A 22,545-nucleotide genomic window follows, 5' to 3' on the forward strand; every position below is an offset into this window, starting at 1 on the left:
TGTGTCTACATTGTCAATTTCATACCGTTATTCATACCACTGTCCATGGTGTCTACATAAGATTCCATGTGAATCCGAAAGATGTCTGTTCTAATGGATCTATGTAATCAATAAACTAGTTCCTAGGTGCTATATATCACATGTGTACCACTATATGTGATGTCCAGGCCTCACTTGGTACTGGGCATCATGGATGAATAATTACATTCTATTTATATTATATTATTTTTGCGGTACGTTTTCCCGTGTTACTATCTGCATTGCTTTGTTAGTGTGTAATAGCTGCATGATTTGTGTTGATGGGAGTTATAACCCGGGGTTTTGACGCGTAAACTGGGTATGTAATTCATGTTCATTCTGCTTTACATAGTATCTGGATATGATATTGGTTCATGTGTTACTCTTACCTGTTCTGCTGATGTATGTACCCTTTTCGAGTTGGAACAAGCTGCACAGCCAATCAAGTCCCTCGTGGATACCTTCTCCGGTTGCTGCAGAGCAGGCGTAAATACGTCTGGGTGGGATGTAGATTTGTATATATAGACTTACACATGTCTGTCTCTTATTTTATCAAGACCCAGGGCATCGTGTGCTTCTTCGAGGAATATGAAGGAGTGCTTATCGCACTTGTTGAGTAGTATGAGTAGGTTTGGTGCTCCTGCTGTTTGTTCAAGTTGCTGTTTGAGGTACTCTTTGGCTTCCGCTAGTTTTTCGGGTATTGATCCATCTACTATGTATACGAGTGCTCTTGCTACTTCTCCTTCATTGGCGATTTCCTTTTGTACTGATGTTTCCGATAGCCACAGTACCATTTTAACTTTCCTGTGGGTTACCCATTGCATGTCGTTATCCACTGCGTGATATGAGTCGTGTCGTAAATGTACTTACCTTCACCTTCCTTGGATTTCAGTGAAGGCACTCCTGTGGTTAAAAATCTGACTACAGAGCTTTTTCCTGAGTCTGGTAGCCCGAAAAATCGTACTTGCAAAATTGGTGTCGGTGCTGTGACTCCGGTGTCCCTTTTACGACACGATAAGGAGCCGCCCATGTTTGCGAGTTTTACTATTTTTCCTCGCAGTTTATATATGTTTTTGTTATTTTTGTGGCACCTGATGGTATTACCGTTACGAATGGTTTATAATCGTCTCCGTTGGCGAAGCGCATTGTTTCGTTAGGAGTACTACGCCGACCACGAAGTGGCTGTTTTCCATGTTGCCGTATATAGCCTGGTTAACGATTCTCTAGACTATATCAACTATATTCATTATTATCTAAGGTAAATTAGATGCCACTGTAGCGAATTTAGTAGCCCTGTCTAATATTTATGTGTGACATTACTCAGGGTGTTCTAAAGGCACATTTATTAACTTGGTTTTCCATGATACTATAGATAGTCTATTTTCCCGGATCAGTGTTTAATGAATCTCTAGTTTACGTATATAATCTTTCCATCAAATGTGTAGTTGCGCCGCGTCGTTACCGGAGGTGGTTACTGATTCACACATATTTATCTATGTGCATAATTCGTGAAACTCATTTAATGCTAGTTATACTCATTCAATACAAGTTAATTTCTGTAACCGGAATCTATACTTCCATATACCACGCGTCGCGGTAATACCGAAGTCACCAATTAGATGTGCGGGGTACTACCTATATCTTTATAGTTGCGAAATAATATTATTACCGTGATTAGATAATGTATGATTCCGTACTGATTGACGTGATGCGCACCACTCTGCAACGGTGTCCGCGAGACACACATTACGGGAGTTTCATTTGGTAACATACGTGTTTTTTGTTATGTAATCATTCTGGTGTCATTGGGTAATGATTATACATATTTGTACATTAATTTTTTTGTGTCGTTGATTTTAATTCGTATTTAGCATGTCCCGGATCTATGCCGTGTCTATAATTGGATATTAGTTACGTGATTGCTTATATACGCTTACACCTGGGCACAAAACACGTTTTTTTATGATTAATATGCACTATGTTTTTGCGTGGCATGTTAGTGTTTCACCTGTTGCCTGCATTGTAAATCTGTAGTATTATCCATTTGGCAAGTGTTTAATATTATATCGTAGATGTCGGTATATACTCTACATAACATCGTCGGAGTACTGATGTTTATATAACACTGCGTCAATTGTGGCGGTGGATTTATATGCCATGATGGCTTCGAGTGGCCCTGGCAATGTTCCCGATGTGGTGGAGCCAACCAGCGGCGATTGCTGTGTACCTAACTCTTCTGACGGTGACGTTCATATGGGAGATGGTGTTCGAGGTGAGCACGACATCGCCACTAGCGCGGCCGGTGGCGATGTTGTAGACAGCAACGATGAACATACATCTCGTGTTGTTGATGACGCCCTGCAGCTGCCGGGCACATTGGATATAAAGGGCTCCTGTGAGAGTGTTAAAATATCTTCATCCTCCGATGTCTCCATTAACGAGGGTCGTACTACGATGGGTATATTCATTGTTATGGCATTATTACAGTGTTTTGTGAATTACGACATGGGTGCTTTAACGGTGATGTTACCATGGATACAGGAGCCTTATCAATTATCTACTACGGACCTTGGTACTATGGGTTCCTTACCCTACATCGGATTGATTTTCATGACCCCCTTTATCGGTATTATATTTACATTGTTTCAAGCTCGTTGGATCATTTTACTTGGTCTGATACTGAACATCCTCTCGTTATCCCTATTTGCGTTAGCTTATAACAAGGCAATGTTCTTTATAGCTCGCTTCCTTATTGGTGCAACCCAATCCTTTTTCATTGTGTATGCACCAGTTTGGATTGCGTGCTTCGCTCCTAAGGTGCGGAAGAACTTGTGGATGGCCCTTATGCAAGGTTCCATTGTCGGGGGTTTTATGTTTGGTTACCTTTGCACAGCTCTCATATCCATTGCTGACAACACTTACTGGCGTACCAGTATTTTCACCCAGATGGCTGCTTTGCTGATCCTGGTTTACGTTTTTATGCGTATGCCTAAGGAATTCATTAACCTGCCATGTAGCAATGAGGCACATAGTGGTGAAGTTTCTGGTTACTGCGGAACGGTCGTTCCCTTGTCGCCCCAAACGAGTTTGGAATGCCGTGTACCACTCAAGTCAGCTTCCAGCAACGACAGTTCTCGCTCTGCTGCACGCTATACTACAAACTGTGTATTCAACTCGTGTGCCAAATGCAGTTCGCGCAGCTTTGACAACCAGGAAACTCAGGACTCTATGCGCGGCCGCGTTGTTTCGTATGACATATCATCGTTGGGTCCCTCTGAGAACCGTTCTTTACGCGGTCACCACAGTACCATGTCGCATATAAACTACTACACGACACAGAAGATGGACATGTTACGTATTCCCAGCGTTAAGCAGAGTTTGAACTCTCTGGAGTGGATGCGCACATATCACTTTGCCACTACTAAGTTGAGTGACCTTGCTGAGGAACCCGAGGAAAAGATGGGATTATGGCAAAGTTTCTTCACTATCATTCGCGATCCATATTTTTGTTTCTCCACGCTTGTTATTTCTACTATATTCTATATACTATCGGGTATCCAATTCTGGACTACTAAGATTGCTGTCAGTGTCTACCGCATGAGCCACACGTTGATCTATACGCTCTTCATCGCCACTTCAATTACTGCTCCCTTTGTGGGTGTCATTGGCGGGTCTTGGATAATCGACTTGATTGGTGTGAAGTACCCCGGCAAGCCTGTGATAGTCCACTGGGTAATTCTTTCTTGGACTGTGGTTGCGCTTTTGGCTGGTATATCCGCCATGGTATGGCGCAACTTCTATAACCTGGTGGGTTGCATCTGGCTGATTCTATTCTTCGGTGGTGGGATGTTACCTCCACTGACGCTGATCACTATCTCCAACGTCTCCGAGCGTCTGAAGCCCATGGCATCCAGTGTATGTATGTGCGTGTACCATATACTGGGCTATGTTGCTGGAACGGCGTTACCGGGTGTTGTGATCGACCTTACTGGTGACGAGTCCACTGCCATCTATGCTACCTACCTCCCAGCCATCCTGGGTACAGTAGGCGCCGCGGCAAACGTCATTGCCTGCTATCGTATATCGGCATCGTCTGAAGAGAGCACTAGCGAGGACAATGCTGTCTAATATAATGTCTATAGTTATTCACTGAATCACCAGATGTGTAGCGACACACCTTGGGGGTACCGTGTTGAATCACTTACAATGGAGGCACCATCTGAAAGTAACGTGCCTCCGGTATCGGATTCCGATAGTGATGTGCCTATACGGCGGCCACGGCGTCAACTTGACCTCGTGGCCGCGCGTTGCACTCGGGAAACTCAAACTGGAAACGCTAATAACGTAGACACAGGTCGCAATAAACAACGAAACAAGAATGTGGATACCTCATTAGTGGCTATATCAATTGAATGTGCCCAGCGGTCAATCGATAGCCTAGAGCCACTTCTAGACAAGGAGCTGCTTCTCATAACAAGCTATCTGTCCAAGAAACTGGTAACCCTAGAAAGTAGTGACGAAGTCATTTCTAAGTTATATCGTGCCTTGGAGCGTCTGGGTAACTTGGAATCATCGATCCGGAGCATAGATTCTGAGGTCGGCCAATATCTGGATCAGCTTATAGCTCGTTTAGGTGTATTGGCCGATGGCCAATCGATCTATAATAGGTCCAAGGATGACACTGACTTCGACAAGCATCGCAAACGTGTATCATGGATAGCAGCGAACTATCTTTGCCGCAAGGGTTTCACGACAACTGCGGAAGAGCATATGAGGCACGAATCACTTGAAGGCCTTGTGGACCTGGATGTTTACATACAGTGGGACAAGATTCGCACGGACCTTCGTGGCCGTCGGTTGGGTTCAGCTATAGAGTGGGCCCGTGCCAACAAGACATACCTAGAAAAACTTGATTCCAGGTTCCTGGTGAATCTCAGGGTACAGGAGGCCATAGAGCTGATTAGGCGTTATGACATAACTGGTGTAACTGCCATTGCACGTTCATTTGACAAGGCTGATCGTGACCGATGTGACGACATTGGGAAACTGTTCGCGGCTTTGGTGATGATGCAATCCACCAAGCCGGAAGTTCCCAATGTCGATCCTGGTAACGACTCCTTAGGCGCACCAGTGGACCAAGGCAAGGAACCCAGGTACTGCTGTTTGTACTGCACAACAGCTACTGATGTATGCGAGCTATGTGGGCGGTACGCCGACCTCTTTAGTGACGACCGCTGGGATAACTTATGCCAGGAGTTTGACAGTGTATCTGCTGCAGTCTACGGCCTGAACAAGCGGCCGCTGCTGGAGAGTTTAGTACACACTGGTTTATGTGCCATCAAGACCGCCGGGTGTAAGGATCAGCGGAATAGTACCTGCCCAGCGTGTTTACCTGACCTCCAGGAATATGTCAACCAGATACCCTCAACCACCAAGTTGGATTCCGTGCTGATATGCCCGGTAACCGGCGAGCTCATGGACTACGATAACCTACCATTCACCAGCCCCGGTGGATGCGTGATATCAGATCGCGGGCTACGCGTATTGGAGCATACCGGTGAAGAGGGGCACATTATATGCCCGCGCACTGAAGACCGCATCTCCCGTGAGGAGTGCCAGAAGGTGTTTGTTACCTAGTTATCGCATGGGTGTTTCAAGTTCCTAGCGGCAGAAACTTGCCCTAGGGTATCCTAAAAACTAGTTACACTAATATCAAGAGATGACTATCTAAGTCTAAAGGTACTAAAGACATTTTATCAGTCCAATACCCGGATTCCATGGGAAATTAGAGGTATCTCTAAAGACTCACTGGACCATGTGTAGTCCCTTGGCTTAGGTGACTGTAACCAATCCTAAAATGATTACGTAAAACAATTCATAGATACATGCAGATGTGTCTTGTAATAGATTTACTGGGTACCGTATGACTCGGGTTACGATAGGGTGTATGTGTCGCGACACTATACTGGCAACCCAAGGTGTACCAGTATTAAGCATCGTGGTTCGAAACTTTGTCCATGCAATTTTGCAGCCAGTTAAATTAACTACCACGTGGCTTACAGGGCGTAGCCACCGCACGTAGTGCGTTACTATAGGGAGCATTCGTCTGGAGCCTGTACACAATGGCGTTCGGTAAGCGTCAAGGAAGGCCATCGCTAGGCGATCGCGTGATCAAGCTGCTGCGCCTTAACAGTGGCGAAAGCCGTATATATGCAGGTTTCTTTCTAGCACTCATTTTTCTGTATATGTTTTTCTCGGACGGTAACTTTTCGTTTTTGCTCACGCTCTCGTCACTTCTCAGTTGCTTGAGTTTCATGGTGGTGACATACTGCATCGAGTCTGGCAAATCATGTAAAGGCATATCTCTGCAGACCATGTTCTGCTACGTGGTACTGCTATTCTCTAGGTTAATGGCCATAGTGCCTTATTATGGGTATGTTGCATAATTCTAGTAACACCTTATGTTTGGTTATAACGTTATTACAGCTACCTTCCTGCGGACGCTAGTGGAGACTTTCTGTATCAGTCTTCCGAATTCGTTGCCTGCTGTTTCGCGGCCTACATCGTATACCTCTGCGCCGTAAAGTACAAAAACACGTACGAAAAGGAACTTGACACAATGTCAGCGGCCTATATACTGATACCCAGCTTTGTCATGGCAATGATATTGCACCCATCACTCAACCGTAGCAAGTTCGGTGACACTGCGTGGGCCTTCGCGCTCTATGTCGAGACGTTCTGCGTACTGCCTCAGCTGATCATGTTCCAGGCATCGGACCGCGCCAACACTTCTACGGTTCACTTTACCGCCGCGCAGTCATCTGCCAAGATACTGGGCTTCATATTCTGGATTTCTACCTACAAGGAGTTGAATGCCAGGGGTAACATACTGACACACTACGTTGGACACTGCGTGATATTCACGCAGTTCCTGCAGATTCTCATTGTTGCCGACTTCTTCTTCCACTATATGCAGTGTATCACGCGCGGTATCCCGGTTGAACTCATTATGGCCGAGGATGTGTAGCCCTACGTGGCAAACATCGTAACCTCTATAACGATTAGATGTAATCCCGATGCTTATTTTTGCGTGTTTAGTGGTGTTCAGGGCGTTGTTGCAGGTAGCTGTAAGGCGCGTGGCACCTATTATACCGTTCCTTGTGACGCGCAACTCGCGCGACGTCCTGGAGTATATCGCCCTGCGGGATATCGGCTACTTACACAAGTATGAAGCTGGTAATTCATTTATATACTCACTGGTGTACTGGCTGTCATCAAAGGTACCTAATGTGGACACCCTGGACTTAACGCGAATCGTTATATACCTAACTGACATTGTCTCCGCATGGTTCTGGTACATGACATTACGTTTACTGCCAGATTCTAATCTCGATAAGAACAAGCATGCAGAAGGCTATGGCTTTGTAGGTCGATGTTATGTCTAATCACTTTTTAGCAGACTAAGCTGCCATGGCTCATAGCTGGACTGCATCTGCTGAATCCCATATCGGTATGTACTACAATGTCACCGTGACTTATCCCCCAGGTAATCTATAATGAAGCTGCTAATCCCGATGGAGTGGGTTACTTCTGGGTATCATTTGCCGTGTTGGCTGCGGTGCTACTGAACGCCCTCAAGAGGCCCAGCCTACTGGCGTACGTGTTGTACCAGGTAGCCGCCACAGGGCTACTGGTGAACAACTCGTTCAAGATGTATGCGGTACTGCCGGTATTGACCATGTTGGCCGTGCACGTACGGTTTAGATTCAGCCACAAGCGTTCAGTGACGTACAGTGACCTCTGCCAAATGTGCAGATACATTGTACCGCACATGGTGGTTACACTGCTGCTGGCACTGTGCTACTATAGCCTCAGCGGACTGGGTGAGGTAGGTACCAGACGTTGCTCCTTAAACTCACACAGCTAAAACGACACCTGGTTGATCAATACACTGGACGCGGTACCGGGATTGACTACTCACTCTACTGGTACATCCACCGGGTGGTGCCGGGAGTGTTCATAGCTGGTAACATATTCAAGTTACACGTAAGTTAGACTGGACAAAATGGTCATATGCATACAGATGATGCTGTTTTGCCTGCCGATGCCGCTGATGGTGGTATTGCGGCATAGGCCCCTGGAGGCCGTCATCATTGCAACCGTTATCAACATCGTGCAATCGCCCAGCCTATCGTTGCTGGGATTGTGGTACATCGTGTCATTGCTTGCACTGCACTACCCACTCATGGACAAGGCATTCGGGTTCACTAAGATGGTACGTCACAAATATACTCCAGCATAATGTCCAGGCCACCGTGATGTTTGGAGCCATGATATTCTCAGTGGTGGCCTATGTAGTTTGGGTTGGCAGGTATATAGCCAACCCAAACTACTTCTTCGCGCCTCAGCTGGCCATACTGGCCACATTATGTAAGTGGAACTGTGTAGAGATGCACTACTTACAGGCATGGTACTGGAAGACTATACGTGCGCCACAACGCAACTGGCCAACTCAGCGATGGCACATGAAAAGAAACATTAGATGCCGTGGATAGATAATATAATTGTACCACTAAACCTATAACATTGTTACATTAGCTAGGGTACTAAACAGTATATAGCAGTGTGTGGCTGCAGGAAGGCTGGATTCCAACAGCTACACATTGCAGTATAGTATACACAGAACGTCATAACATGGCAGATGCAGTCAGGGAGTTCCGTGAGGCCGCACGGTGTGTAATGGAATGCTGGTAATGTAGTTTCCCAAACGCCACAAATGTGCAGGACTGCCCTGAACCTAGCAGTGGAGAACAATTGGGGAGGTGATAACTCAAGTGGAAAGAAAGATGAACTGATAAACCTAGTGATTGACTTCTGCTTGTCTAGTAAGTACCAGTACCACGTATAACATCACATAGAAAATGATCTGTACCCATATGAAGTAGAAGATTTACTATTCGAACGTATGCAGACCATGTTCTGCGTTGACATAGAAGATGAAAGTGAAGTAGGTAACGTACGGCGAGTATATAAACTACAGGTCGAAGTAGCAGCACTACTAGCAAGGCTACACCAGTCCTGCAAAGCAGGAGATATCGCATACGCACATGAACTGCGCCAAAACCTAACGAAATGTGATAATGCACAGTGTAAGGGAAGGGATAATATACAGGAACTATCTGAATCTGAGGAAGATACAGAATCACTAGACGTGAGTAGGATAAGGCAACCCAAGACAGAGCTACTAGAAGATGGTTGGACACGAGTACTATAATGTGGAGATATTTAATACTTAGTCTAGACACATCTTAGCACGCTTAGCAGCCTCGGTCTTGCCCTGCTTGATGTAACGTAGCTTGCGAATGCCCTTAGTACGCTCCTTAGAAGCAGCTGCTTGACGCTCTTCCTCCAGGCGCAGCTTGGCCTTATGTAACTGGCGCTCAGAAGCACGCTTCTCCAAACGACTCTTACGAATTGTCAGCAGGCGCTGCATCACATTGGCAACTGAGCGCTCGTACTCAGAGTGGCCCAAGGTAATACCGGAGTCTTCCTGCTCGTAGACCTTAGGCCTAGAGCTAAATGGAAGGTTGTCAATAATCTTCTTGGGGACTTTAATGGGATTGAACTTGCGTTCAGGACGTTTAAGCAGTTCTTTTGGCTCATAGACTGAATCCGGATTAATACCAATATCAGTACGCAGTTCAGCAATAGTACGAACACGACGGAACGATGACCAATCAACCATAGGGTTGAAAAACTGACGAGTAGGTACTGAGACAAACGCCTTGAGCAACACAATGTCTGACATTAATATCTTATCCTCGAAAGTAGCCCTAAATGCACCATTCTTACCAACAGGTTTCTTTATCTCACCACGGATTCCAGATGCCGTGACCAAACGGGAGCCCAAGCACTTTATAACCTCTAGTTCAGAGGTGAACATGTCCTTGATAAACGCTGTATGCTTAAGAATCTTGTAGGGGTAGCCCTGGACCTTCAACTTCTTCTTTATCGAAAAGTCCTGGTTGGTGCCAACAACCACGCCAGTAGCGGAAATGCGATAGTGAGGAACACGAGACCAGTCCTTCACAGCAACGACACCGAGACTGGGAGCTGCTAGGGGAGCATATATATTAGCAATGCAGTGCATATGCTCAGGAGTGTACTTGAGCATCTTTATCCTGGTGTTGTTGCGCTCGTCCATGCAATATACTGGTAATGACTGGAATCGACGCCAACCAATCGAAAACAGTAGTGGGTCATTAGTCTTCAAAATACGAGGCGCCCACCGGTGCTTGCGTAGTTTCAACTGTAAGTAACCGGTAGATTGCTCGCCAGATTGTAAACCACCAATGATAATAGGGTGGCCCCGATTATCAGATCGGTGCTGGAAAAAATCCTCAGGTAGCCCACTTACAGCGATACGTACAAACTGGCCAACATTGCCATTAGTAGACAACGCAAGCGCTTCATTGTACAAGCGCTTCTGCTCAGCCTCCTCTATACGAGCGACCTTCTCATTCTCTAGGTCGGGAATTGCAACCTCCTCAACGGGCTCGTCATATGCGTCCGTGAAATTCTGAAAGCACGTTGCACGCAATTCCGCAAGGTCGTCCTCAGTCCAGTCGAGGTTGAACTTGTCATCAGGGAGCTTCGCAAAGTCGTTGAATAGAGTGTCGGTTGTCACCTCATCACAGTAGACCTTGGAGCCAACCTCGTCAGTAAGGCGTTCCAATGCCTCGCGCATGGCGACGCCAGAAGACTCGTCGTCAGAAGTTACCTCGTCACTTTCCGAAGCTGTGTCCACGGGGTCCGCCTCACGGGGATATGCATCCAGGTCAGAGTCCGAGTCATCTCCACCTGAGCCCACAGTGCTAAACTTGAATTTCCGAATCTGAGTGCGCAAAGCGTTTTCATTGCGCTGGAGCTCACGAACCATCTTGACTGACTCAGATTGGATGGGTCCCTCACCAGGAGTCTCAGTAAAATGCTCCTTAGCACGAGAAAGCTCAATGTACATGGCGTCATCGTCAACCATGATGTTGCCAACCTCACACTCGGGAGCGTATATGTTGCGATTCTTGTCCTTCAATGTACGGCCCCTATATTATATATATACCATACCAAAAACATACTCTGTCTGGACAGGACATGGATCTTGCATATTAGTTATAGAATCAGGGATGAAGTCACCAATACCAGGAATGTGAATGGCCTGATTGTTAACTATTCGAGAACCATATACATAACCGTAGAAAGCAGCTTTAACACTTGACCCAGAGTCATCAGTAACAGAGGATAGTAACTCATGACGAAGACTCACACAGTAAAAGTGAGTTTGACGCCATGAAATGTTGGTAGGCTTCTGCGATGCAATAGCACGAGCTAGGTTAAGGATGTCGTTACTCTTGTAACGACCGTACTTCAAACCACTAAGATATACCATCTTAGCACCGTCATATATCTCAGACCAAAATCGATTCTTAAGGCGTTTCTTAACCTTACGCAAAGTACTATTATCAGGGAATCCCTCAAGGTGATTGACCACAGCACAAACACGAGGAAAACCGTGAGTCTGCATAATGTTCAAGAACTCCAACGTCTCCATCTCGTAGCTGAGGTATATATCAATCACATAATTAACCTACCCAACACTGCCATCGATCATTACCAGCACTAGATCGGCAATCTTGCAGCAGTCTAGCATGTCAACAACAGAACTGCCACATTCTATAAGCGTAAGACGACGAGTACTGGAAGACACCAATGTAATGGGACCCTTAATGTCACCCACATTGCGCTTAGAATAGTGCTTACAAAGAGATTGGATTAAAGTTGACTTGCCAACGCCAGAAGGACCCTGAACTACCACAACAAAAGGTGGTGGTACCTCAGCAGACTTGAATATACGAGGACGCCGAAGACGACGCTCAGCAACGTCACAAGCATGTTGAACACGACGGTGAACTGCATTGCGACCACCACTAAAACTAAAGGCCTTAGGATTGTGACGTTTCTGAGGCTCAGTAATGCCCTTGCGCTCAAGGTCCTTCTTCTTCTTCTTAGCCTCCTTTATACGAGAGTTGCTACGCTTGTGAGACCGATGTTTCACATCGCCAGCCAAAGCGTCCATTGCGATATAAAATAAATAACACAATTGGGTAAAAGAGAAAAACTACCACATAATACCAGGGGGTATTAGAAAAACCATAAAATCTGTACACAGGAATCTATCTAGCCATAGATAATAACACTGGTAATATAAACTGTTAATGTGTAGAATTAGTATATCTTGGGAGTTGATGCTACTATGCAACTGCTGTACCACTAAGGCGATATGATTAACGGGGCCTCGGAAATAACTAATAATATATAAATTATAAACAAGGGTCAAAGCTAGGGGCCCAGCCACCGAAGCAATGTACAACACCAGGCGATCGTGAGTATTATACCCAGTGTGTATACCCAAACTATACCAAGGCAGTGTGTATACTCTTCAAGGCAGAGTCAATGTCATTAGATATGCTGCTCATCAAGCTGTTCTTGACGTCATTACCAACCTCAGATAAACCACCAACCACAGTGTCGGTAATAGAGGGATACTCGTGCTGATCACGCTCAATCTGCTCCTCCAACTCGTCGGTTACATCCTGGTGGTGACGCTCGTGCTTGTTGCGATCCTTGCTACCGGAGTGCTTGAACATTGATTTCCTCTCATGCTCATCGCCAGAGTCATCATTATCATGGTCGCGCTTCTGTTTCTTAGATTTTGAACGCTTGAACAAACCAAACTTGCGCTTCTTGCCCTTCTTGGGGGTGTCTTCGTCGTCCTCGTCCTTTTTGCCCTTACCACGTAATTTAGAAAATACACCACGCTTCTTCTTTTTACTACCAGATTTTTTAGTAGAATTGCTGCCGCCTTTGGACTTGCTCTTCTTGCGGAATGACCACTGCAGAAGCGATGGCTGCACATCATCCAAGTGAGGACGCAGACCAAAGCAACATTGGACACACGCCAAAAGGAAACATGCTAATAATAGGCGAAGCGCCTTCATCTTTAATAAATAAGACACATGGATTAAACGAGATAACACATATAAAGCACCCAGTGGCACACACAACTACAGATGTCTACACATTAAAAACATGTGTAATCAACATAGTCACTGCGATGGTATAACCAAAGAACCCATGTCTATAGGTTGGGTTAACAACTCCAGCGCATGACTGCTGGAAAAACTGCCGTCCATACCAGAAACCTCCGCAGGAGGTACGTAATCAATGGGTGTAGAAAGCTCCATGAGTAACATCGTATTTATAGGATTAGAAAAGGCCTCAACGGGAGCACGTAATGTACTAGGAGCTACTGTTTGAGGCTGACGGCGAGATTGACGTTTAGGCACATAGTCACCCTCATCCACATAAGGCGTACCACGCTTAGTATATCCACGACCAGTACTGCCCTTTAAGTAGTCATCACGTAATTTACGTAACTGCTGGTCACCCTGAGGTAGCTTTTGTAAAGTAGAATCACTCTCTAAATCAGTATAAGCCAATGGCTCTGAGCTGCTATCCTTTATGGGCACAGATAGCATAGATAATGGCTGTAAAAATGTATCCAAAGGCAGCGTACTTTGTCTTAGCTTCTCTTCTAGGCGACAATGCACTTTAGGGATCACTTTAGATTCACGCTCACCGAAAACAGATAGAACTCCACCCAAGTCCTCATGGGTCATACATGATAAGGCGGTGCTGTCGTCAGGGACAGAATGGGTAGGTAATGGGTCAACGGGGAATTCTGGAGGTTTAGGGTTCACAACAGTTCGTTTGGATCGACCGGGAAGTAAACCACTGAAAGAAGGCACCTGTAAAGCCAATTTGGGAAATACAGATGCTAGGATGGAGACAGGGACACGAGATATATCAGTATCCTCAAAGGAATCAACAGTAGAAGCATCATGGTCCTGAGATGGCCAGTTTGTCTTCATGGCATAACCAATAGATAAAACACCATCAACACGAGGCATGTTTTCCTCCTTCAACAGATCATCCTCAGGACGTAAAAAGTCATTAGGATCCATACCAACGGCAGTAGTTAGACCCATAACAGCACTGGAGGGGTTATCCTCAACCATCAAGACGTCATGAGGCAACTCAGTAGCCAATAAGCTGTTCTTGTCCAATGAATGGATTGTAACACGATTGAATAATGGGTGTTTCCGGTTACCAGAAAATAGCATCTCAACCACCTCGTGGTCCATAAAACGCTCACCACGACCACGATGACCTACCACCGGACGAATGGGTAGTATCAACTTCTCCTCAACAACAGGAACCTCAGGTGCAGGCTCAGGTAAAGCAGCCAAAGATGTGTCAAGACTAACCTCAGGAAACACCTCCTCAGGAACGTCACAAGAACTGCGATGAGGATCCCAGACGTTTAATGAACATACCCATAAATCGGGTAGCTGGTCTGTATTAACACTAGCAGGAAGACGACGCCACTTCTTGCAACTCTCACACTGAGCCCAGTTCTCAACAGTAGTCACGGGAGTGGGACTTGGCTCAGGTTCAGTGACAACTGAACGGGCTGACCTGCTGACCTTAGAATCACCACGACGAGATTGACGACCGCCACGACCTGATCCACGAGCACGAGCAGGTGATACAGAACGAGAAGTACCACGAACTGGTGATAAAGAACGACGATTTAGATCACCATCAGATTCATGACGAACACTACCAGGAACTGATATACCATGAGGAGATGAATCACTAGTCAAACCAGAGTGATAGATATCATCCGGAATAGAGCCAAATAAACCAGATTGAGATAATATGGAAACCTCAGGGATATAGAGCTCAGCAAGCACACTCAAAGGACTCGATATCACAGCTCCAGATGAAGACTTCAATGCACAGGATCTTGAAAAGGTACCAGATTGCGATAGTTGGTTGTAACAACAACGGTCTCCAACATCAGAGTAATGATCAGAACGTCGAAAGGAATCAGACACATCACCGTAAGTTGATGACAAAACATCAGTAGTGTTACCAGTATAGCCAGTATTTAAAGATGAAAGGCATGGTAATGGTATTGAGTCCAACTTCCTTGCTAAATGACCTAATCCAAACGGCTTTAAATGATCAACAACAACCATACCAGCCGGAATGGGCTGCAATAGCATGGAAAGGTCCAGCGCCATTTTCAACAGTCACATCATAGAGATACAGGATACACACACTAAGCAAATAGTAAAAGAAGCACTAATAACGTGGAACAATGATTATTGCGATATGCATATACACCCAAGATATGGAAACACTAGTGGACAATATAGCCAGAAAATAACACAATAAAATGTACTACCATACCAAATAAGTTATATATAAAGGCAATATAACCATGAAAGTGACCATTAAATGACCGAAGGAAGAACAAGCGATGAGCTCCCCATAGTAGTGAAGCTATAGTATCAACATCGTCATATACCAACCACTTGAGTCAATGAAAAAACGATTTAAATTGTCTTCTAGTAATGTATAGTACAACTAATTGATAAGTGTCAAAATAAGTTGGATTTACGCATAATCTTGACAAACTCAGATTGATTTACCACACCGTCCTTGTCACGATCGGCCTCCCGAATCATCTGAATAGGGATATAGGGTCACCAGACAAATATATAACATGTATATCACGCCATAGAGGGTCACTAAGTGACCACCATGTATTTGTGCGATTTAATAACCTATGGACACCAGTGGCAATATACTAGACATATGAAATGTCTATCGATATACAAGATCACAGAATGCAATATCTCGACTATTTGTATAACAACAGAAGACATAATATACATACCTCTGCAAGCTCCTCATCAGTAACCACTTCACCCAACTCATCAGCAATATTACGCAAATCCTAACACAAGTGCACTAAATGTGAATGTAGACCCACCTTAAGACCGATTGTATTAGTGTTTGGGTCAGCAAACAACTTAAAAGATTTCAAAATGTCTTCCATAGGGTCACGTTCAAGCTGTTTATCATTGAACACAAAACAAATAACATACCATCTTAGACTTCACCACCTTAAAGTATTCCTCATATGTAACAACACCAGTGTCATTCTTGTCAACAGTTGCCATTATCGAATACATCTCGTCAGTACTGGGATCAAAACCAAGAGCTTTCAATACCATCTTGAACTCACGAGCCTCAATGCAATCTGAATTCGTAAATAAAACACAAACAAGGCACCAACCCCTGCCATTGGTGTCGAATATGTTAAAAGCCTCACGAATCTCAGCAATCTGCTGGTCAGTAAGCTCACGACGACGACGAGGAGGCGCACCGGATAGTGGAACGCGCCCGGAGGACATACCAGCCCATCGCGAACTAGACATAGCGCATTGCCACCTTAGTGGCAATAACGATACCAAACACACAAAAGGACCCTATAAAAGAACTACGCCATAAAATAGAAACGACTGTATCCAAAAAGACACTATACGACAACCTTCCACACACAATCAAAAGGGCTTGCGCAGCACTAAATGAAATAACTACTTTATACACACCCAGAGTTACACATTATCGTTACGAAGTCTGAGTACCTCTTTACAGATACGCTAATGCTTTATAAAGGGTAATGTTAGAACAGTAGCGATACCCAGACACATCACGGAAAATATATCTCCTTCAAATAACTGCTGCATATAGGCAAATCATAACTAGTAGTCAACTTAATGTTCATGCGATGGCCAGGAACGAAACATACGCGATGCGTGCCAAGCCGCTCAACGAAACTGGAATCGTCAGTCAACATAGACATAGTACCAGACTCCATAGCCTTCTCATAGGCTGTCCTGAGCACAGAAAAAACAAAAGCCTGCGGAGTCTGCACAGCGAATAGTGATGACCGAACCGGTGTATCAAATACAAAGTTAACATCACCCGTGCTTTCACCAACTTTTATAGTATCAACAACACCTATAGCCGGTATGGCACCACCATACCTACGAGCAGACGCTATGAGGTGGCCCATATCAACACGACGTAACATTGGTCTCGCCGCATCGTGGACCAATACGATGCCGTCAGAACTAGTAACCACTGGGAATTCTGCACCCAATACGTTCTGACCAGTAAGAGAGTTGTACACAGTTGAACCACGAGTGTCACCACTTAAACAGAACTTTACAAGCTTATATCTACCCGGGGAACCACTGCAAGCTATAGATAGTGCCTCGGGCCATAGCGATGATGTAGACAAAACACAACGTTGAGAATCCAGATCGAATAGTACAAATGAATACCGCGATAAATGTAAACGATACTCCTCAATCCTAGCACTGTCAGCAGGGTAAATACTAGCCTCCCTAGGAATCATGTAACCAGAATCGCTACGGCCATTAACGTGAATTATGTAGTCCTTGTGCAACGGATTCTCAATGCGATTTGATATGTCCTCGGGATTAAAGGCTTCATTAGAAGGAACCTTCTGAGTGTAACAATCAACGAGCTCCAGCACCTTCAAATGCCATTCAGGCTTTGTAGCTATAGTGACCTCACTGACTAACGATGATCTTACAAACTCAGCAAATGAATAGATAAAAATGGGAACTCCGTGAACCAGGATGAACTGTTTAGCCCGTGGGCAGTTGTCTAATATAGTAACGTTAGCATTACTGGAGTCCAAATTGTCAAAGACATCATTGATACGTTGGCCAACACCACCGCAAACCAATATCGCAGAAGCACCCTTTTGGCACCTTCCTAGATCGTTATTGTGGGCAAACAATGGATTGCCACGAGGAATTGCTTTAGTCCCATGGAACGGAGGTGTACCTATAACACCAGGGGTGTTACACACCCGCTTAACGTTAAACGCCCATAATTGGTGTATTAAACCAAAATGAAACACATATTGCCACAAATAGAAGTACATAGGAAATGTAACATTGAGGTAATGCGAACAATTACACTATCCCGCCTCTACATTATATACAGTGTATGCTATTCCAAGGGATAAATAGTACCACACATTACACATTTGGGAAAATATTATCCATAATGTATACATTATTATCATATAGTGCACATTACCAAATGTGGATTCATATACCGCCAAGAAATATAACGCCGATACCGGCATAAGGCAACCTTCCTTGTCTTCCGTGAAATGTAGAAGGATATATTCCATGTCTAGTACTTTCTAAAGCAACAATGGGATCTGGAAACGATGTTTCTCTTAACTGGGAGGATACCGTGGTCATTATGGCTCGTAACCATCTTGTCAGTCTGTCTTATCAAGGATTCCATAGCTTACCAGGACTTATTAACTGGGTTCAATATAGAATATCTACGAACTAGTAACTATGTACAATGTAGTAAATGGACAATTGAAAAAATGAGGTATGACGTACTGGGAAATAAGGGAGCGGGTACACTTTTACAGGAAAAGATGAAGTGGAACATCAAAGCCGCAGCGAGGAATTATATATTGCCAGAGGTACCCATAAAAGTTATATACGTATTCCAGATGCAATGTAAACTTACAACAGGATGCCTAGATATGATCTATGTTCTACCATACCATGAAGCAATGCAAATGACATCAATCAGTGCAACCAATACAGAAACTGGAAATAAACTAGAAGTGACTAATATCAACCCAATAAAAATGAATTATAACTGTATCGAGCCACTGGATCTAAAGAATGAAGTTATAAGACCAAGGAATATACCAGATTGTACCATGTGTTACCCTGAATTATATAGGATCACAATGGATAAAGCTGTGAACAACGATCAGGTCATACATATAAGAATAGAATATTACCTCAACAGACCATATGAACCGTTACAAAAGAAACTTGCACGAGGATTACAACAAAAAGTTGTATTGCCACTACATACACTTATAACAGTACCATACCATATACAAGTACAAAGAACTAGATTCACATTTGAAAATGATATGGAATTTGATATACACTCGCTACATACATATGCTAATATACAAAAAATAAAGCATAATGTCCTTGTTACAAAGCATTTCGAAAAGGTGGAGTTCATGTCAACAGGTGAAACCATGGTATTGAAATTCAATCATGATGAAACCATGGAATATATTCCAAAACTGAACAAAAATGTATACATACCGCTGTGGTCATTAGACGGGAACATTAACATACAAGAAGGTTATGTAGTCTACAACGACGCATCACCCATAGAGGTAAGTAGCAGTGATACTACATATCAATAACAGGGCCACTTCTCACTACAAATAGAACATAGTGAAGAATATAAAGGACATAAATCAAATGTAGTCACACATATGGAAGCAATATTCCCAGAGCAAGCTAGTAAACTTAGATATTACGATGTCAACGGCAATATATCGAGATTGTACCGCTTGGAGCACAGCGTAATACCAACATACAAGACCGTAGAAGTAAGTTTGAGATGTAACCGCCAATAAACACCCAGATACAACCCAGATACCCTATACTAGGGTCATGGAAAGTTGTATTCACACTGGATTATAGAATGCCACCGCAAAAATCAAGGAACGCAATACAAAAGGATTGGATAGGTTACCTAATACACAACCCTGTGTTATTATCGCTAGGATCACTATTGCAATGGATTTTGAAATACATAAAAGGGGATGTAGTATACATTGAAGTGCATGTATTCCCAGTGATATACTACATGTTTATACACGATGCCGTTATAACCATCAGGCTGCCACTTGGTAAGCAGATATAGTCAAATGATATATACTGTAGGAGCACATTTACACAAAGCTGTGTCGTCATATCCGGCTATAATACATATAGAAGACAATACCTGGAGGGTACTTGGCGTAGCAGTAAAGATGACAGAAGTAAAAGTACAATTATACAGGCTCTATACAGATGATGTCCATAGATATACCAAGGAAACCATACAAGTGGGATACACAATCGGCTTATTCTGGGTTATCAAGGTCATGGCGTCACTAGTACTACACATAGCAACTGGGTACTTAATTTGTATGACATGGAAATGGTGAGTAATAACCACGGTGTATATTCAAAGACAGGGTATCCAGAGTCTATTATGACTATTTCCAGGGATACAACGAACTTAGTAGTGATGTGTGTGGCAAGTGATGTCGTTTTACAAAACATAACCTGAGGTACACATGAACTTGGTAATAGGATATTTTATATAAGAATCGCTTTATAGAACTGGAATGTATGCCGAAATCGTCAATGTGTAGTGACACAGGTGTTTTCGGCCTATAGACTAACGGGGTACACACATCAAAGGCTCTGTTATATGCAAAATGCAACACACTAACTCGGTATGAAGCTGTGACCCCGTAGAGATACTATACAACTAGAGTACGAACTAAGCATAGACAAGGCATGCCTAATATGAAGATATCGGTGATATCGGTACTGAGCCTTGTACCGGCATTCTATCAACATGCCAATGCACTAGGAAGCGGGCTTAGAAGCTTAAGCAACGGTCTTAAGGATGATATCGACAAGATATACATCGATGCATACGATGTGTTGGACCCAGATGCAGTTCAACCTAGATGGAATAAAACAGCACAAGCATTACAAAAGGCACTGAGGATAAACTACCCAAGAATGCTGTCATCACAGCTATTCGTTAAACCGAAATATGAAATCCAGCTACATAGATTCACACAAGTACATCGCAAGAAAAAGGAATCAAGATATCAGAAATATACAGAACATGATCCATCATTCCTAGGACATGATGTAGCAACAAAACAAGACAATATAGATACATTTAATAACACAGTCACGAGATTGTCACAGTTTCTGCTGAATTTCGAAAATAACCAGTATTTTGGAGAAATCGAAGTGGGCACGCCGCCAGAAAAGTTTGTAGTGGTAGGTTCATATTATGCAATAATATACCCACCAGGTATTCGATACCGGTTCAAGCCAGCTGTGGATACCGTCCAAGGAATGCTCAAGGTAGGTGGTGTCTAATAGATATATCATTAACAGCACCGGGTGCTCGACGCACAGGAAATTTGATGCCAAGGGATCTAGTACATACAAAAAGGCGCCATTAGATGCAGCCAATGCGTATATACAATATGGAACTGGTGAATGCGGTATGTTTTGGTATATCCATTTCATAGTACCCAGTACTGGCACTCGGGTCAGATACAGTCAAAATCGGGCCTCTTGAAGTGAAAAACCAATCCATAGGATTGGCGACATACGAAAGTGATCACCCATTTGGAGATTTACCATTCGACGGACTTGTGGGACTGGGCTTCCCAGATAAGATGTACAAAGATACCGATGGAATGCTGCCATTATTGGATAACATAATGCAACAGAAGTTACTTAACCGGAATTTAGTGGCATTCTACATGTCAAAGGATAAGACGCAACCCGGTTCAATGTCATTCGGAAGCATAGACCCAAGATACGTACTGCCAGGACATAGCCCATGGTGGTTCCCAGTGGTAGCCACTGATTTCTGGGAAATAGCAATGGAAGCTATACTAATTGACGGAAAACCAATGAAACTAGAAAATAAGTACAATGCCGCAATAGATACGGGAAGTAGTTTAATATCAGGACCCTCAGAAGTAGTTGGACCATTACTGGATAGACTAGCACTGTCACCAGATTGCAGTAATCTAAATCAATTGCCAACTATATCGTTTGTATTCGTGGATATGAACGGAAGGAAAATAAAATTCGATATGTCACCAGACGATTATGTTGAACGTATCGAATACGATGACAGTGAATTTATCGCAACAAAAAATGAACCAAACAATGACGCAACGGAACAAAATAAAAATGCTGAAATTAAAGCAACAGAAAACACACAATGCGTTATAGGAATAATGACAATGGATGTACCCAAACCTAAAGGACCACTGTTCGTAATGGGAGTCAACTTCATCAACAGATACATGGCAATATTCGATAGAGATGCCATGGCAGTTGGATTGGTGCCATCAGCACACAAAGTTGACGAAAGAGAAGAGCAACGCAAGCTAGAAGAGGAGTTCAATATCATAGAAGGTATGGCAATGTAACGATGTAATAATGACAATGCAGAAAACGAACGCAAAGCAACGGCTGCAGCAGCAATATTCATTGTCGTAGTGATAACACTAGTCATGGCACCCGTGCTATACCTGTCACTACAAAGTTGATATCAATATATAACGCATTAGGCTTCTTTACATCGTTAGAATCTATATACCGCTATATATAGAACTGGGACATAGTATGTCTCTAGAAAAGGGCCACAGTACTCCATGAACTATGAATGGCTATTACACACCGGCATTCATATTAGACAGAGCACATACTGCCCCGAGGAATAACACAACAGCGTGACATACAACTTAATACTATAAATAACAAATGTTGAACTCCGTAGTTCTAGTATGGAATGCCAAGTAGCAACATGTTAACATAGGTACAACAACAGAAGGTGGGGACTTGTTCACAACGGATG

The 22,545-nt window shown here is 43.8% G+C and overlaps 13 protein-coding genes across 13 annotated transcripts; 7 read left to right on the forward strand and 6 right to left on the reverse strand.

The window, feature by feature from the left end:
- Window positions 1-192: 192 nt before the first annotated feature.
- BBOV_III003410 (ADP-ribosylation factor family protein) lies at window positions 193-1,117 on the reverse strand. Its single transcript, XM_001611423.2, has 4 exons — window positions 889-1,117; window positions 550-853; window positions 408-514; window positions 193-373 (listed from the first exon to the last, which is right to left on the reverse strand). Exons 1-4 carry the CDS (start codon window positions 1,046-1,048, stop codon window positions 363-365), a joined length of 582 nt encoding a protein of 193 aa, XP_001611473.2. The 5' UTR covers window positions 1,049-1,117; the 3' UTR covers window positions 193-362.
- Window positions 1,118-1,825: 708 nt separating this feature from the next.
- Window positions 1,826-4,156, forward strand: BBOV_III003420 (Major Facilitator Superfamily protein). The gene has a single exon (XM_001611424.2). It carries the CDS (start codon window positions 2,176-2,178, stop codon window positions 4,144-4,146), a length of 1,971 nt encoding a protein of 656 aa, XP_001611474.2. The 5' UTR covers window positions 1,826-2,175; the 3' UTR covers window positions 4,147-4,156.
- Window positions 4,157-4,185: 29 nt separating this feature from the next.
- On the forward strand, window positions 4,186-5,684 carry BBOV_III003430 (uncharacterized protein). Its single transcript, XM_001611425.2, has one exon. The coding sequence runs from the start codon at window positions 4,225-4,227 to the stop codon at window positions 5,653-5,655; it is 1,431 nt and encodes a 476-aa protein (XP_001611475.1). The 5' UTR covers window positions 4,186-4,224; the 3' UTR covers window positions 5,656-5,684.
- Window positions 5,685-6,011: 327 nt separating this feature from the next.
- BBOV_III003440 (ER lumen protein retaining receptor family protein) lies at window positions 6,012-7,074 on the forward strand. The gene is made up of 2 exons (XM_001611426.2): window positions 6,012-6,451; window positions 6,505-7,074. Exons 1-2 carry the CDS (start codon window positions 6,141-6,143, stop codon window positions 7,043-7,045), a joined length of 852 nt encoding a protein of 283 aa, XP_001611476.1. The 5' UTR covers window positions 6,012-6,140; the 3' UTR covers window positions 7,046-7,074.
- Window positions 7,046-8,589, forward strand: BBOV_III003450 (GPI transamidase subunit PIG-U family protein). Its single transcript, XM_001611427.2, has 7 exons — window positions 7,046-7,442; window positions 7,475-7,528; window positions 7,565-7,906; window positions 7,942-8,064; window positions 8,102-8,293; window positions 8,328-8,448; window positions 8,484-8,589. The coding sequence occupies exons 1-7, from the start codon at window positions 7,095-7,097 to the stop codon at window positions 8,558-8,560; spliced, it is 1,257 nt and encodes a 418-aa protein (XP_001611477.2). The 5' UTR covers window positions 7,046-7,094; the 3' UTR covers window positions 8,561-8,589.
- A 109-nt stretch (window positions 8,590-8,698) lies between these two features.
- On the forward strand, window positions 8,699-9,307 carry BBOV_III003455 (Pre-rRNA-processing protein TSR2 family protein). The gene is made up of 4 exons (XM_051767327.1): window positions 8,699-8,768; window positions 8,803-8,903; window positions 8,937-9,025; window positions 9,059-9,307. Exons 1-4 carry the CDS (start codon window positions 8,713-8,715, stop codon window positions 9,290-9,292), a joined length of 480 nt encoding a protein of 159 aa, XP_051623722.1. The 5' UTR covers window positions 8,699-8,712; the 3' UTR covers window positions 9,293-9,307.
- On the reverse strand, window positions 9,291-12,171 carry BBOV_III003460 (ribosome biogenesis protein family protein). Its single transcript, XM_001611428.2, has 3 exons — window positions 11,667-12,171; window positions 11,154-11,633; window positions 9,291-11,120 (listed from the first exon to the last, which is right to left on the reverse strand). The coding sequence occupies exons 1-3, from the start codon at window positions 12,149-12,151 to the stop codon at window positions 9,311-9,313; spliced, it is 2,775 nt and encodes a 924-aa protein (XP_001611478.1). The 5' UTR covers window positions 12,152-12,171; the 3' UTR covers window positions 9,291-9,310.
- A 262-nt stretch (window positions 12,172-12,433) lies between these two features.
- Window positions 12,434-13,093, reverse strand: BBOV_III003465 (uncharacterized protein). Its single transcript, XM_051767022.1, has one exon. The coding sequence runs from the start codon at window positions 13,071-13,073 to the stop codon at window positions 12,489-12,491; it is 585 nt and encodes a 194-aa protein (XP_051623756.1). The 5' UTR covers window positions 13,074-13,093; the 3' UTR covers window positions 12,434-12,488.
- Window positions 13,094-13,146: 53 nt separating this feature from the next.
- On the reverse strand, window positions 13,147-15,239 carry BBOV_III003470 (CW-type Zinc Finger family protein). Its single transcript, XM_001611429.2, has one exon. It carries the CDS (start codon window positions 15,222-15,224, stop codon window positions 13,182-13,184), a length of 2,043 nt encoding a protein of 680 aa, XP_001611479.1. The 5' UTR covers window positions 15,225-15,239; the 3' UTR covers window positions 13,147-13,181.
- A 325-nt stretch (window positions 15,240-15,564) lies between these two features.
- BBOV_III003480 (EF hand domain containing protein) lies at window positions 15,565-16,483 on the reverse strand. Its single transcript, XM_001611430.1, has 5 exons — window positions 16,286-16,483; window positions 16,095-16,249; window positions 15,980-16,060; window positions 15,884-15,943; window positions 15,565-15,671 (listed from the first exon to the last, which is right to left on the reverse strand). The coding sequence occupies exons 1-5, from the start codon at window positions 16,425-16,427 to the stop codon at window positions 15,585-15,587; spliced, it is 525 nt and encodes a 174-aa protein (XP_001611480.1). The 5' UTR covers window positions 16,428-16,483; the 3' UTR covers window positions 15,565-15,584.
- Window positions 16,484-16,626: 143 nt separating this feature from the next.
- On the reverse strand, window positions 16,627-18,038 carry BBOV_III003490 (2-C-methyl-D-erythritol 4-phosphate cytidylyltransferase family protein). Its single transcript, XM_001611431.2, has one exon. The coding sequence runs from the start codon at window positions 17,969-17,971 to the stop codon at window positions 16,703-16,705; it is 1,269 nt and encodes a 422-aa protein (XP_001611481.2). The 5' UTR covers window positions 17,972-18,038; the 3' UTR covers window positions 16,627-16,702.
- A 127-nt stretch (window positions 18,039-18,165) lies between these two features.
- BBOV_III003500 (Ribophorin I family protein) lies at window positions 18,166-20,213 on the forward strand. Its single transcript, XM_001611432.2, has 5 exons — window positions 18,166-19,261; window positions 19,295-19,480; window positions 19,516-19,783; window positions 19,818-20,079; window positions 20,114-20,213. Exons 1-5 carry the CDS (start codon window positions 18,266-18,268, stop codon window positions 20,181-20,183), a joined length of 1,782 nt encoding a protein of 593 aa, XP_001611482.2. The 5' UTR covers window positions 18,166-18,265; the 3' UTR covers window positions 20,184-20,213.
- A 64-nt stretch (window positions 20,214-20,277) lies between these two features.
- On the forward strand, window positions 20,278-22,257 carry BBOV_III003510 (eukaryotic aspartyl protease family protein). The gene is made up of 5 exons (XM_001611433.2): window positions 20,278-20,942; window positions 20,977-21,029; window positions 21,063-21,172; window positions 21,207-22,103; window positions 22,140-22,257. Exons 1-5 carry the CDS (start codon window positions 20,442-20,444, stop codon window positions 22,235-22,237), a joined length of 1,659 nt encoding a protein of 552 aa, XP_001611483.2. The 5' UTR covers window positions 20,278-20,441; the 3' UTR covers window positions 22,238-22,257.
- Window positions 22,258-22,545: the final 288 nt, after the last annotated feature.

Source organism: Babesia bovis, chromosome 3 (assembly GCF_000165395.2).
Source record: "Babesia bovis T2Bo chromosome 3, whole genome shotgun sequence".
NCBI lineage: Eukaryota > Apicomplexa > Aconoidasida > Piroplasmida > Babesiidae > Babesia > Babesia bovis.

Excerpts from the sequence above, each read along its gene's own strand:
- BBOV_III003440 (XM_001611426.2), top strand. The coding sequence starts at position 6,141 with ATGGCGTTCGGTAAGCGTCAAGGAAGGCCATCGCTAGGCGATCGCGTG. Across the intron at positions 6,452-6,504 it reads GCCATAGTGCCTTATTATGG|CTACCTTCCTGCGGACGCTA; the intron begins GTATGTTGCATA and ends ACGTTATTACAG.
- BBOV_III003465 (XM_051767022.1), bottom strand. The coding sequence starts at position 13,073 with ATGAAGGCGCTTCGCCTATTATTAGCATGTTTCCTTTTGGCGTGTGTC.
- BBOV_III003420 (XM_001611424.2), top strand. The coding sequence starts at position 2,176 with ATGATGGCTTCGAGTGGCCCTGGCAATGTTCCCGATGTGGTGGAGCCA.
- BBOV_III003500 (XM_001611432.2), top strand. The coding sequence starts at position 18,266 with ATGTTTCTCTTAACTGGGAGGATACCGTGGTCATTATGGCTCGTAACC. Across the intron at positions 19,262-19,294 it reads ACGACGCATCACCCATAGAG|GGCCACTTCTCACTACAAAT; the intron begins GTAAGTAGCAGT and ends TATCAATAACAG. Across the intron at positions 20,080-20,113 it reads ATTTGTATGACATGGAAATG|GGTATCCAGAGTCTATTATG; the intron begins GTGAGTAATAAC and ends ATTCAAAGACAG.
- BBOV_III003455 (XM_051767327.1), top strand. The coding sequence starts at position 8,713 with ATGGCAGATGCAGTCAGGGAGTTCCGTGAGGCCGCACGGTGTGTAATG. Across the intron at positions 8,904-8,936 it reads GATTGACTTCTGCTTGTCTA|AAAATGATCTGTACCCATAT; the intron begins GTAAGTACCAGT and ends AACATCACATAG. Across the intron at positions 9,026-9,058 it reads ACATAGAAGATGAAAGTGAA|GTCGAAGTAGCAGCACTACT; the intron begins GTAGGTAACGTA and ends TATAAACTACAG.
- BBOV_III003470 (XM_001611429.2), bottom strand. The coding sequence starts at position 15,224 with ATGGCGCTGGACCTTTCCATGCTATTGCAGCCCATTCCGGCTGGTATG.
- BBOV_III003460 (XM_001611428.2), bottom strand. The coding sequence starts at position 12,151 with ATGGACGCTTTGGCTGGCGATGTGAAACATCGGTCTCACAAGCGTAGC. Across the intron at positions 11,634-11,666 it reads ATGATCGATGGCAGTGTTGG|CTACGAGATGGAGACGTTGG; the intron begins GTAGGTTAATTA and ends TATATACCTCAG. Across the intron at positions 11,121-11,153 it reads CCATGTCCTGTCCAGACAGA|GGGCCGTACATTGAAGGACA; the intron begins GTATGTTTTTGG and ends TATATAATATAG.
- BBOV_III003480 (XM_001611430.1), bottom strand. The coding sequence starts at position 16,427 with ATGTCTAGTTCGCGATGGGCTGGTATGTCCTCCGGGCGCGTTCCACTA. Across the intron at positions 16,250-16,285 it reads ATTCGACACCAATGGCAGGG|ATTGCATTGAGGCTCGTGAG; the intron begins GTTGGTGCCTTG and ends TTACGAATTCAG. Across the intron at positions 15,944-15,979 it reads CTAATACAATCGGTCTTAAG|GATTTGCGTAATATTGCTGA; the intron begins GTGGGTCTACAT and ends CACTTGTGTTAG.
- BBOV_III003430 (XM_001611425.2), top strand. The coding sequence starts at position 4,225 with ATGGAGGCACCATCTGAAAGTAACGTGCCTCCGGTATCGGATTCCGAT.
- BBOV_III003450 (XM_001611427.2), top strand. The coding sequence starts at position 7,095 with ATGCTTATTTTTGCGTGTTTAGTGGTGTTCAGGGCGTTGTTGCAGGTA. Across the intron at positions 7,907-7,941 it reads GCCTCAGCGGACTGGGTGAG|CTAAAACGACACCTGGTTGA; the intron begins GTAGGTACCAGA and ends AAACTCACACAG. Across the intron at positions 8,065-8,101 it reads GTAACATATTCAAGTTACAC|ATGATGCTGTTTTGCCTGCC; the intron begins GTAAGTTAGACT and ends ATATGCATACAG.
- BBOV_III003410 (XM_001611423.2), bottom strand. The coding sequence starts at position 1,048 with ATGGGCGGCTCCTTATCGTGTCGTAAAAGGGACACCGGAGTCACAGCA. Across the intron at positions 854-888 it reads GAAATCCAAGGAAGGTGAAG|TGGATAACGACATGCAATGG; the intron begins GTAAGTACATTT and ends CATATCACGCAG. Across the intron at positions 515-549 it reads AAAATAAGAGACAGACATGT|ACGTATTTACGCCTGCTCTG; the intron begins GTAAGTCTATAT and ends CATCCCACCCAG.
- BBOV_III003490 (XM_001611431.2), bottom strand. The coding sequence starts at position 17,971 with ATGTACTTCTATTTGTGGCAATATGTGTTTCATTTTGGTTTAATACAC.
- BBOV_III003510 (XM_001611433.2), top strand. The coding sequence starts at position 20,442 with ATGCCTAATATGAAGATATCGGTGATATCGGTACTGAGCCTTGTACCG. Across the intron at positions 20,943-20,976 it reads CGCCAGAAAAGTTTGTAGTG|GTATTCGATACCGGTTCAAG; the intron begins GTAGGTTCATAT and ends TATACCCACCAG. Across the intron at positions 21,173-21,206 it reads ATATGGAACTGGTGAATGCG|TACTGGCACTCGGGTCAGAT; the intron begins GTATGTTTTGGT and ends CATAGTACCCAG.